The 13,640-nt window shown below is 39.2% G+C and overlaps 1 protein-coding gene across 1 annotated transcript in view; it reads left to right on the top strand.

The window, feature by feature from the left end:
• The window catches only part of LOC126474162 (allantoinase), a 252,153-nt gene that overhangs the window by 158,770 nt on the left and 79,743 nt on the right, over positions 1–13,640 (top strand). Inside the window, exon 8 of the mRNA XM_050101619.1 lies at positions 6,658–6,844. Coding sequence (XP_049957576.1) covers positions 6,658–6,844 — 187 coding nt within the window. The remainder of the gene's footprint in view (positions 1–6,657; positions 6,845–13,640) is intronic.

Below are 13,640 nucleotides of genomic sequence, written 5' to 3'. Positions count from 1 at the left end.
GTCTCATAAGCTTGTAAAGTAGTCTGCCAATATCTTATGGGTTTCCTTATGAATAGCCAGTGTTCTACGTGTTTGTTGGAAACATGTTGATAGTGGCTTGTACCCCTAAATTTCCTGAGTTCTGTAGTATTCTTTGATGCTGCTTCTCTTTACATCTTAGTCTGTGTTTCCAATGAGGGACTTATAACACTGACTTTTTCAACTTAAATTGTGCATATACCAGACACATTTGATGAATGATCTGTCAGGAAACTGCACCACCCTGAAGACCACTGCCACCTGTCATTCTTTGCCAAAGGCTGGTAAATTCTTATCCACATGTGACCATGTATTGTCATGCTGAAATATCTTATGTCCAGTTGTCTGAAGAGGAGGTTGTAATGCTGCCTCTAGATCCCACTTGCCATAGAAGTTGCTGTTCCAGTTGTCTTCAACACATAGAAGTAAAAACCATATGTAATGTCTAATTATGTCTCAAACTACCAGCCTTGGAATTTGTCTATTATAAATGTGCATTACAACAAGTCGGCTTGTGGTCACTTTTATAACAACTAACACATATCTATTACTGTAAGTGTATACATTGCATTAGTTAGAAAAATTTTAATTTTATACTCAACACCACACTTGCAGCCTTCACATGCCTATTATGGCCAGAGACAGTTCTGATTTCTGTACAACAGAAGCCAATGTAATGCTATTAGTCCAGCCTGCAGCAAGTGTTATCAGACCTGATGCAGACATATCTACTCTTAGTGCAGTGCAGCATTGTTGAGCAACAATATAAGTAAAGTTATCTAGTCTGTTATAGCGATGTGGTCAGGATAGCAGTTATTCCATGCTGTGGTCACTTAGTGCGTATCAGGACCCTCTCATTTCCCTGTAAGTCTTCTTCCTACACTCAGATTCCACATACACTTCAATGTTTTAACATTTTGTTTGTATGAGCCAGATTGCAATGGTATGAAAAACACTTGTGCTGATGGCTGCTGATTCTGTCATGTCTATACTCACACACATGGCGATATTCCACCTTTTCAAGTCAATGACAACAGTGGAAGCTGTTATCACAGTTCCTCTTCCTTTGAGGTTTTACTGGCTTATAGCAGCATAGCACTGACCTTCAAGGCCACACAAGATGTTATTTGTTCATCCTTTCACTTATTCTTATGTCTTGTTCCATTAATCACATTGTGAATCCTTCAGGGACATGGAATTGGTTAAATAGAACATTAGCTCGAAGAAGTATTCACTGCAAACTACTTCTGTAAAATACAGGGTGTCTCAAAATAACTATATGGATCTTAAAGCTTTGTAAGACAAACACAAACAATTTTTTTCTTACAATTATTCAGCGTGAACACTGATCATACATCGAGTCAATAGGCAAGTTGTTCAGAAACCTTTATCAATATGTCAGGAATAATTGTTGCAATAACACTGTTTCTAAAGTCAGATAGCTGAGCTGGCATCAGAGGCACATACACATAATTGTGTCAGATCATGTGTGAATGTGAAGGTCATGCATAAAATGCTGTGTCAACTGGCCCCTTGTGCCCAATCTACCGGTTGGATACAACATCGTTTAACCAGTCGCATACTGAGATATGCCTGTGAGGCAGCACACCATCTTGCTCCCAAATAAAGATGTGTTGATCTGCTTCTTCCCATTGAGTCACAGGCCACAGCTGTAGCACATCAAGATAAGAAACATCAGTTACAGTTAATTCACCAAAAAAGAAAGGCCCATAAACTTTCCCCGGGCTAAGTGTGAAAGACTCGCACTCGTTCAACACGTTTTTCAGTCACTCTTTGTCATTTCATACTCTTCCCACTACACACACGTATAAAAACAAAACTGTTTGAGTTGTTCTTTCATTTGGCACATTATTTACAATTGTAAGTTGAACATAATAAATGCCACAATGCCTTAAAACTGGTTTGTTCGTTTTGAAACACCCTGTCTACTAAAAGTCAGTTATGACTAGTGTTAATCTAATCACACTAATAGTTAAAAACCACTGACATCTGACTTTAATCAGCTGTCCTTTTTATGTAATACTTCACACAATGCATTTTTTAAACTTCACGAAGCACACTGTCAGCTGTCTACACGTTGCTATATCCATAAGTTATATAATATGCACGTCAGTGCTAACCACAATTTACATCCACAAATACAAATTTTCTGATAAATCACAGAAATATTGACTAATAAGGTATTCTCTTACTTTAGTATTGAATGTTCAGAGATTTCCAATTTCTTGCTTGATAGCAACCTTTTGAAGACTTTTGCATCAGAATGTAAAAATAGATTCTGAGCCCTGGTGTGCGATAAATAGTCTAAATGAATATTATTTCTAGTATTTCCATTGTAAATTGCTAAGTTCATCAAAAATTGATCATTTTATTAGCCACAAATACCATTATGGAGTATGTATAGGATGGTCAGAAAGAGCCTGAAAAGCTTGTAAGGGGTTTGAAGGATAGGTTGTGTTGGGATTTAATTGTTAAGAAAAAATTCGATACATTGCATCATTCGTGAGCTAATTAGCATTCAAAGTTGCCAGTCAGGTCACTGTGCATGCAGATTCAAGTGGCCTCCCAGATACATTTAGTGTCAGTTGTTCTCACGGTCTAGAATCAGATTTGATCATTACTACTATCCCATGTCTAATTTTTGCATTGGTCTCTTACTCAATTTTAGGAAACCAAATAAAGAAAATGTTTGGCAACTACTTCTTTGGTGGGCCACTTGAATTTGCATGCACAATTTCCCAGGTTAATGTATTCACATTCTGGTGCCACTTCAATTTATTATCTATCTGGATGCTCAAGAACTTCACATGCTGTATCCCCATTGACGTCTACGTCTGAACCTGTAAGAAAATTTTGCACAAGAGTTTTCACAAGATTAAGGTTCGCTGTGAACCAGCTGTAGGCCTGTTCCATTATTCTTCTGGCTGCATCTGGTATGAATATGTATGGCCCCTTTGTCCATATAACTCTGTCATCAGGAAATGTTACAGTTTTTTAAGAATCTTCCCATGGTCAGGATAAATCATTTATGTGGACTAAGAATTTTCTATTAGGAAGGTCAGAATTCACTGAAATTCTTGCACTACAGTACCAAAGTGTTGTGTTATAGGAGTCAAAAGAAAATGGCGCAGCTCACTGATGAAATGGAGGGGTACTGTTAAAGGAAAGGTATGTGTGTGTGTTTCTCTATTTGTACTCTAGCTTGAAACAGGATTACTCCAAAAGCTATTGAGTTTCCCTTCTTTTTTGTGTCTGCCTGTCGACAACTCTTTACTTTCTGCTTTTCAATGAGTGGTTTCCTTTATGCCTAAAGTATTCACACTGTACCAGAGCTTTTCTATGTATTATGTGGTACGTCACTTTCTGCATTTGGAGGGGAACAATCCTGCAACAATAAACACTGAGTTGGTTGAAGTATACAGCAGCAATGCATCATATGATATGGTAATAACATAAATGTTATATGGCATTCTTGGCTGGGATATCGCAAAAGGTAGCTTCAGTTGTCCATCAGAAAGGTCATTCTTCCTCTGCCTGCATTGGCCTCTTTCACTGTGAATATGTGCGAGATGTGTTGCTTATGTATTTGTAGAGTTTATGTGGATATAATAGGTGTGTGTACAGCATAATGTTAGGAGCAAGACCAGTCCCATACATCCTCCCATTATTACTTACCCAGGCCTGTCACAGGCACCTCCTATCTCATCAAAGGCAGGGCTATCTCTGAAAGCAGCAATGTGATCTACAAACTAAGCTGCAGCTACTGCGCTGATTGACAACTAGTAAGTTGTCTGTCCATATAAATGGTAACTGCCTAATTGTGGCCAAGAGATAGCTGGACCACCCAGTTACTGAACATGCTGGCCAACATCATGCACTTCAAGAGACAGGTGGACCACCCAGTTGCTGAACATGCTGGCCAACATGATGTGCTTGGTTTCAATGACTGCCTCACAGTCTGTACCATCAGGATCCTTATTAATAACACCAGCTTTTCTGAACTTCACAACAGAGAATTCTCTGCAACTGTCCTTGATTCCCATAATCCCCCCTTCTGCCTCCCCACCCCACCTCAACCTCCCCCTTTTCTAAACCTTACCCTATTCCACCGATGCACCTACAGGTCTCTTCCCCTTCTCTACACCTCTCTTCTGCTCCTCCTCCCCCCCCCCCCCCCAGCCCCTTGCTGCACCACAATAAAAATCAGACTCCCGATTCTGCACCTAGCAGCCCTATCTTGTCCCCACCACATCCCTGGATGCTCTTACTCCAAGTAGCCTAACAACTGACCCCACCCCTACTCTGCTATTCCTCCTCATTGCTCCACACCTCCTCCTTACCCCCATGAACCAACCCAGATCACTGCTCATGTCAGATACAATCACAGTCCATATTCAGGTCCTGCCAGCAAGTGAGAGTGCCATGTATGTGACTTGTGCTTGTGTGAATGTGTATGACAGTGTTATGAAAAGGATAGACTACTACTCACCATATGCGCAGATCCAGAGTTGCAACCAGGCACAACAAAAAGACTGCAAAACAAGTAAACTTTCAGCCAAAAGGCCTTCTACTGGAATAGACCATGTACACACACACACACACACACACACACACACACACACACACACACACACACACACACATACATTCATGCAAACACAACTCACACACACAACTGGGTCTGGCTGCCAAAGCCAGACACAGGCCTCATCAGCCAGACAGTGGTCATGTGTGTAGGTTGCATTTGCATGAATGTGTAGGAATATATTGTCTAATTCAGAAGAAGGCTTTTGGGCTGAAAGATTACTTGTTAGGCAGTCTTTTTGTTGTGCCTGTCTGTGACTCAGCATCCCCACTAATCTCCACCATATGGTGAGTGTCAGTCTATCCTTTACATAATATAGTCATTAATCCATTATGGATTTCCATTCCAAATTTGTATGTGTTTTCTATTTCGGAAGGTCTTTATGTCCAAAAGCTTACATGTTAAGAGTCTTTTCATTGTGTTTGTCTGTGACTCAGTGCCTCCTCTATGTGAGTATTAGCAGACTATCTTTTTCATATTGTTGTAGTGTTATGTTTGTATTGTATGATGATGATGATGATAATGGTGATGATAAGAGAAGAGAGAGGGGGAAAAACCCAGTGCTGACACATAGCTCATTCCTCTCAAATGGCATCAAGGGAGCTGCTGAAATTATCATTCCCCATCTGACAGATAGATCACCATCAAGTCTCACTTCATGAGATACTGCAGAGATCTGGAATTTAATCCACAACATTTTGCAAAGAAAGGTGATAAGGAACTATACATCACTAGCCCTCCACCCTTCACTGAACAAATACTGGCAGTTAAAATTTCATTGACCACCAGACTCAAACAAAATGTGTTTTAGCGACCTTGGCTATGAAGGTAGGTTATATGACACATTGGCATACAACCTCTCTGTGAAAAACTAGGAAAAGTCCCACCAAACTCAGACAGCAGTGAAATGTTACAACAGTGTCAGGGCATTCCATCTAATCACCATGGACAAGTTTGGGTGTACCCCCATTAACTCAAAGACAAAGGAACAGAGCAAGCAGTGGAAACATGCAGAATAATACAAAGACCTAACCATAACTGCACAATGTAATGTTGAGTGTGGAGGTGCCAACAGACTATGGTGGTAAAGGACAAACAATTTTAGTAACATACTACCAAAGTCTCTTGATGAGTTTCTGGGGGGCTGTCAAGATGAAGTGTCATGGGAAGCTGTTTAAGGGGGTATTTTTGCTCCATGACAGTGTCCTAGCTCAACCTGAATGGAACACAGTCACTCCTGAGATGTCACCCACCGACTTATTCCCGTTTCCTCAAATGAAGAAGCCATTCCACTGCAGGTATTTCCAGAATGATAACATGCTGATTTACAAGGAGTAACATTTCTTGAACAGTGAATATGCAGATGTTCACAATTAAGGTCCCTGCCATGTAATGTATCATAAAGAAAAATGTGTCACTTTGAAGGTCAAACATGAAGAACAGGCTGGATGGCATTACCAAGTTCTATGATCACATATTGACTTTTTCAAAGTGATAATTAAAATTTTATGACTACATACAATAAGCCAGTTTTGGTGGGTTGAAAAAGTGCTGTGCCAGTGAAAGACAGGTAAACATATTAAAGCCTAGTTTGGCACACAGTTCTAAGCAGTCACACAATGTTTACTAACATGATATTTTTCATGTTTAGTTCTGTCACAATAATATTTGTGATCTCATATACTACTTTCATTGTGGAGAAAATTTTATTATTGCCAAAATGGGTGTTTACAATTTCTCTTCTCCTAAACAGATCAGAATTTTGTTGTACGCTACTACTACAAAAGATAGTCAAAATAGTATAATAAATGTAATGGGTTTTTAACAACAAATAACTATATTCTCTGCTATTGCACATATTTTCTAGCTCCACATAATTTGACATCTTCATTTATTAAGGAGACATTTGCGCATATCATCTCATGTGGCTTACTTAAATTATTTTAGCATGCATTATTCGTGTTATGTATTACAGTCAAATACAATCTTTGATTTAGATGCGAGTTGCTAATTCAGTTTTATAATGGTTTCAGAGTAAGGTGTCATGTGGTTCATTTATCTGCAGCAGATGCTCTTCCATTCATACACAAAGCAAAACAAGCAGGATTACCTCTCACGGTGGAGACATGTTTCCACTACCTCACATTGAATGCTGAAGCAATTCCAGATAAAGCAACACAGTACAAATGCTGCCCACCAATTCGTGAACTACAAAACAGAGTAAGTCATAAGTATCTTTTGTCTAGATGTATATTATCATCATACAAATATTGTTATGGTAGTCTTCCTGAATAACAAGCTCCATCATCAGCTATTGAAAATGGAAAATTGCAAGGATAAGACACAAAAGCATTGGAAGAGAGTATCTGTTCTGCAAATGACAGTGGAAGTAAACATGTAGAAACTAGGATCTATGATGATATTAGACATTGTCTCATTGTCAACAAATTCTTGCACTGTGGAGTGCATGTGAGGGTTCTATTCAGTTTTGTGTACTGTGTCACACACAACTGAGAAGCCACTGGCTCCAGTTTATGTAACAACTTCCTCAAATATAAAAATATCTGATTTTATGAAGTAGTATGCAACATTATTTTTGATGATATGTACAAGGGTAATCCCAAAAATAAGATCTCCTATTTTTTTTATAATTACATAGACCTCTTTATTTCTACAATGGTTTACAACAGTTTACAGCTTGAACATTTAGCTATTTTTTGACATAATCACCATTTCTGGTGATGCATTTTTGTAGATGCTATGGCAGTTTTTGCATGCCCATGTCATACCAGCTCGCTGCCATGCTGTTCAGAAAGTTATGAGCCTCTTCCTTCACCTCATCGTCGGAGCTGAATCGCTTTCTGGCCAAATGTTCTTTTAACCTAGGGAACGGGTGATAGTTACTGGGCGCCAAGTCAGGACTATAGGGTGGGTGGGTGATTATGTTCCACTGAAACTGTTGTAGGAGAGCAACGGTTTGCTGAGCGATGTGTGAGCGAGCATTGTCATGGAGAACGTGTATGCCCTTGCTCAACATTCCTCTTCTCTGGTTCTGAGTTGCCCATTTGAGTTTTTTCAGAATCTCATTGTACCTGTCAGCATTAATTGTGGTCCCAGCGATTCTGCTCCGATGATGAGGTGAAAGAAGAGGTTCATAACCTTCTGAACAGCATGGGGCGAGCCAGTATGACATGGACATACAAAAACTGCCACAGCATCTACAAAAATGCATCGACAGAAATGGTGATTATGTGGAAAAATAGCTAAATGTTCAAGCTGTAAACTGATGTAAACCAATGTAGAAATGAACAGGTCTATGTGCTTGTAAAAAATAGGAGACCTTACTTTTGGGATTACCTTCATATTTCAGAATGACCAATGATTTGGAAAGTAGTCAAATTGAAGAGTATAATTATAAATACAGAATACAACCTATGATAAAATATATTCTCTTTCAAGACATATAGTCTGGTTGTGGGCCAAATTCTGGAAAAGACAATTTTAGCATTAATCAAAAATGAACAGTTATCAATGTTTGTAACAACAGGAGTCTGTTTGCAATGAACACCACACATTTGGCATGCAGCAGGAGATTTCAGTCATTAAATGTATATAAACATATAATTTCAAGGAGTGTTAAAAAGAAATGTTGCAATATTTTGAGGAATCACAGTATCTTGATTTGTGTGTGTTGAGAGTTTGTTGAAATCTCTACCAACAGAATACAAAACTCCACTTTGAACAATTAACAAGGAAATTCAGTCTATATGAAAAAAAATGTAGGATATATCACAGTCATATAAGTCATAGTTCAGCTCAAATAGATTGTTCTTACTAGCTACCAAGGCCCTACATCAGTGCAAGAAAATGTACTAGCAGCTGAATGTGTGTTCCTATTTCTATGAAACAATCCCAACGAGACTTGTGGTTACTGATTTAATATATGTTACAGCTCAATTTGTCTGTGTGAATACTTAATTTACTTTAACTGCTTTGCTCCAGAAGATAATTCCATAATAGAACACCACAGCGAAAGTTTTCAGCATAACTAACATCTTTATCTTCTAGTAAATTTAATGAAAAATATTTCCAAGTGCAAAATATGCTAATTTATTTTAAAATTTCAATAAAGACATTATCATAGGCAGAAAAATCATCTCTTTTAGCAAAATAATGATTTTTATGGTTTCTTTGGTGCTGAACTTTTTATTATTTAATCCTTCAGAAACACAGACTTTCATCAGGTCCATTTGACATAAAACTAAAACATAAATAACAACACAATACTTCATCATTCCATGGAGTTATTTTTAAAAATGTATAATTTTATCCTTTTAAAAGTGAAATAATATATTCAGTGCTGTTTTAATCATTGTTTGTTTTCAGATAACTGATTTTGGAACATGAAGTGTCACAAACTTTTAATGACACAGGTATAACATTTTACATGACACATGGTATTAAATGTTCATCCCTTGTTATCATCTTCACAGGACATACAGACCACCTTAGCATACTTTACATTCATGTGTAGATGGTTAAACATTCTATGAAAAGTTTGTTGTCTTTTGTAGTTCAGCACATATGATGCCAGAGAGCAAGTGCTGTTTCTGTTCTTCACATCCTTTTGGACTGGACCCAGTTCCTCTCCTTTTGTACTGGCAGCAGATTCTCTCCACACTAGACAAAGCTTTATTTTTGTAGTAGATTTTGATGTATATAAGAAATGTTCCTTTGGACACCATTAAAAAAAACACTGCTAATAGCTATTTTGTCATTCTTCTGCAAGTGTTTTGTAATTACTATGTAGCTGACCACAAGTGTCAGTCAATCTTTCCAACGTTATGCATTGTGGAGATGATAATAGATCATGATACGGCTTTTGTAAAGCTGAAGAGACTTCAAGCTACAGTCCACTGTTTATTGGGCAAAACATGTGAGGGAATAACTGGTTTGTTCTTTTGTCATGTTCTAATTAATGCCAAATTTTTTTCTGATACAATTCTTGCAAGAAACATGCTGGAGTACCAGCTGTCAGTAGTTCCATTTCTGCTAGTACTTACAGAGGAATAACAAGGTATTGTACTATTTATGAAGACAGTACAGTTTACTGAAAGAACTACTTAGCTGTGTGCCTGCATTATAGATTGTTTTTTGCATGTCACAAGATCCGTAAAAGTCTACAAATGCTCATGAAATGAACACTGGTTTACGTAACAGTTAATCCACCAGATTATCATCAAAATAAAGAGAAAAGCTTTCCATTGGAGCCTTTGCTACTGTAGCCAGTGCAAAAGTGGTTGTCCTACAGGAGATGATATAGCTTTTGCTTCTTCCCTTCTGAGTAATGGGTTTTATCTGCCATTAACAGTTATACATGACAGTATGGATAGATTTACTGATCAAGAGTAGACCGATATGCACCTTGTGTATGTATTCACTGAATGCAATGGATGAGTATCTAAGATAACTGATTGTTTTCAACAGAAAATTATCAAACTTTTGCAAAAATCTATGTTACAGTATCATTTAGCAGGTGATTTTGTTACCACATCAACCCAAAACAGGTTTGAATCCCACCTCGGGCATGGATGTGTGTGATGACCTTAGGTTAGTTAGGTTTAAGTGGTTCTAAGTTCTAGGGGACCGATGACCTTAGACGTTAAGTCCCATAGTACTCAGAGCCATTTGAAGCCAACCCAAACCATACACTACTGGCCATTAAAATTGCTACACCAAGAAGAAATGTAGATGATAAATGGGTATTCATTGTACAAATATATTATACTAGAACTGACATGTGATTACATTTTTGCACAATTTGGGTGCATAGATCCTGAGAAATCAGTACCCAGAACAACCACCTCTGGCCATAATAACGGCCCTGATACGCCTGGGAATTGAGTCAAACAGAGCTTGGATGGCGTGTACAGGTGCAGCTGCCCATGCAGCTTCAACACAATACCACAGTTCATTAAGAGTAGTGACTGGCGTATTGTGACGAGGCAGTTGCTCGGCCACCATTGACCAACCGTTTTCAACTGGTGAGAGATCTGGAGAATGTGCTGGCTAGGGCAGCAGTCGAACATTTTCTGTATCCAGAAAGGCCAGTACAGGACCTTCTACATGAAGTCGAGCATTATCCTGCTGAAATGTAGGGTTTCGCAGCGTTAGAATGAAGGGTAGAGCCACAGGTCATAACACATCTGAAATGTAACGTCCACTGTTCAAAGTGCTATCAATGCGAACAAGAGGTGACCGAGATGTGTAACCAATGGCACCCCATACCATCACGCCGGGTGATACGCCAGTATGGCGATGATGAATACATGCTTCCAATGTGCGTTCACCGTGATGTCGTCAAACGTGGATGAGACCATCATGGTGCTGTAAACAGAACCTGTATTCATCCGAAAGAAATGACATTTTGCCCTTCGTGCACCCAGGTTCGTCGTTGAGACACCTTTCCAGGTGCTCCTGTCTGTGTTGCAGCGTCGAGGGTAACTGCAGCTATGGTCTCTGAGCTGATAGTCCATGCTGTTGCAAACATTGTCGAACTGTTAGTGCAGATGGTTGTTGTCTTGCAAACATCCCCATCTGTTGAATCAGGGATCGAGGCGTGGCTGCATGATCCATTACAGCCATGTGAATAAGATGCCTGTCATCTCAACTCCTAATGATACGAGGCCGTTGGGATCCAGCACGGCGTTCCGTATTACCCTCCTGAAGCCACCAATTCCATATTCTGCTACCAGTCATTGGATCTCGACCAACACGAGCAGCAATGTTGCAATACGATAAACCACAATCGTGATAGGCTACAATCCGACCTTTATCAAAGTCAGAAACGTGATTGTAGACATTTCTCCTCCTTACACGAGGCATCACAACAACTTTTCACCAGGCAATGCTGGTCAACTGCTGTTTGTGTATGAGATATCGGTTGGAAACTTTCCTCATGGTAGCACATTGTAGGTGTCGCCACCGGCGCCAACCTTAAGTGAATGCTCTGAAAAGCTAATCATTTGCATATCACAGCATCTTCTTCCTGTCGGTTAAATTTCGTGTCTGTAGCATGTCATCTTCATGGTGTAGCAATTTTAATGGCCAATAGTGTATAACAACAGGTCATCAATTACTTGGATATTTTCAGAATAAAAAAAAAGCACTGACAGTATTTGCATACATCTTCTAATTTATTCTTGCTGATGCAATGGATAAATCTAGAGTGTTTCACAATCATCAGTCCCATAATACTTATAAATTCAAATCCAGTCTTTGACATTACATTGTAGTATGAAATACAACAATCATCTAAGCCATAATTGTACTGAGCCTGAATTCACAGCCTTATTCACTTAAATAACATCTCAACAATGAATTCAGTTTCAGTACTATTTCAATTTACATTACATGTAAATGATAACAAAAAAAGATCAATGCAAAAAATTCACATGCAACACCTTACAATAGTGGTTATACCATTCCAAAATCTTCATTATTTTGTACAAAATACACTGTTCCATCCATTGGCACTAAAACGCAGTGTCAAGGTGTGGGGCCCTGCAGCTTCCCCTAGCTTTCAGGGTAAGCAAAAAATGTAGTGTAGTCAGGTATTTTTGTTTCAAGAAAATGATTTCAAAGTCAATTTTACCAAGGTTTTTAACAGGGTCAAATTTGTAAGTTTTTATGGGTACTTACAAGTCGCCATTTGTCTTCCAAGATATTAAAAATATCTCTATAGCCATATGTCTAGCCCCCCATGACCTATCAATGGGTGCCACTTGTTCCAACTCATACTGAAGGCTAATAATTATGAACAAACAGTTTCATCATGTAATAAGTTCGTATTGAGTTACTGACCTTTGAAGTCGAATTATTACTCTTAATGACATTATACATTAAGTGCTTTAAGGTGAAAATTAATAAGTGGTCATACATATATTTTTACATGACAAAATTACACACATCAAAAAAAGTTTTGCATCACCCCAGTTCCCAGATCTCCTGAAGATAGACATTGACTGTGGATATTGTGTCACAGACACAGTCCCTTTGACTGTTCACAGATGTCACTAAGCCCAATGACAAAATTACACACATCAAAAAAAGTTTTGCATCACCCCAGTTCCCAGAACTCCTGAAGATAGACATTGACTGTGGATATTGTATCACAGACACAGTCCCTTTGACTGTTCACAGATGTCACTAAGCCCACCCAAAGATGTAAACAACCATGCATGAGCAGTGCCTATTAGATGGAGGGTGTCCGACAGCCAATCAGTTCCAGTCATTCAACCAGGAAGGAGGTACACGGCTCATGTTGTGTGTAGTTCAACCATGCCTAGATGGTCAATACCACAGTTTCATCATGTCCACATTGTTACTTTGTGCCAGGAAGGGCTCTCAACAGGGGAAGCGTCTAGGAGTGAACCAAAGCGATGTTGTTCGGACATGGAGTAGATACAGAGAGACAGGAACTGTCAATGAAATGCCTTGCTCAGGCCGCAGAAGGGTTACTACTGCAGCGGATGACCACTACCTACGGATTATCGCTTGGAGGAACCCTGACAGCAATGCCACCATGTTGAATAATGCTTTTCGTGCAGCCACAGGATGCCACATTACGAATCACACTGTGCGCAATTGGCTGCATGATACGCAATTTCATTCCCGACATCCATCTTTGCAATCACAATACCATGCAGCATGGTACAGATGGGCCCAACAGCATGCCAAATGGACCTATCAGGATTGGCATAATATTCTCTTCACTGATGACTCACAAATATACCTTCAACCAGACAATAATCAGAGACGTGTTTTGAGGCAGCCTGATCAGGATGAATGCCTTAGACACACTGTCCAGCGAGTGCAACAAGGAGGAGGTTCCCTGCTGTTTTGAGGTGGCATTATGTGGGCCCGATGTATACTGATAGTGGTCATGGAAGACGCCATAATGGCTGTACAATACGTGAATGCCATCCTCCGACCAGTAGTGCAACCATATTGGCAG

Source organism: Schistocerca serialis, chromosome 4 (genome assembly GCF_023864345.2).
Source record: "Schistocerca serialis cubense isolate TAMUIC-IGC-003099 chromosome 4, iqSchSeri2.2, whole genome shotgun sequence".
NCBI lineage: Eukaryota > Metazoa > Arthropoda > Insecta > Orthoptera > Acrididae > Schistocerca > Schistocerca serialis.
This window is presented reverse-complemented; position numbering and strand designations above follow the sequence as displayed.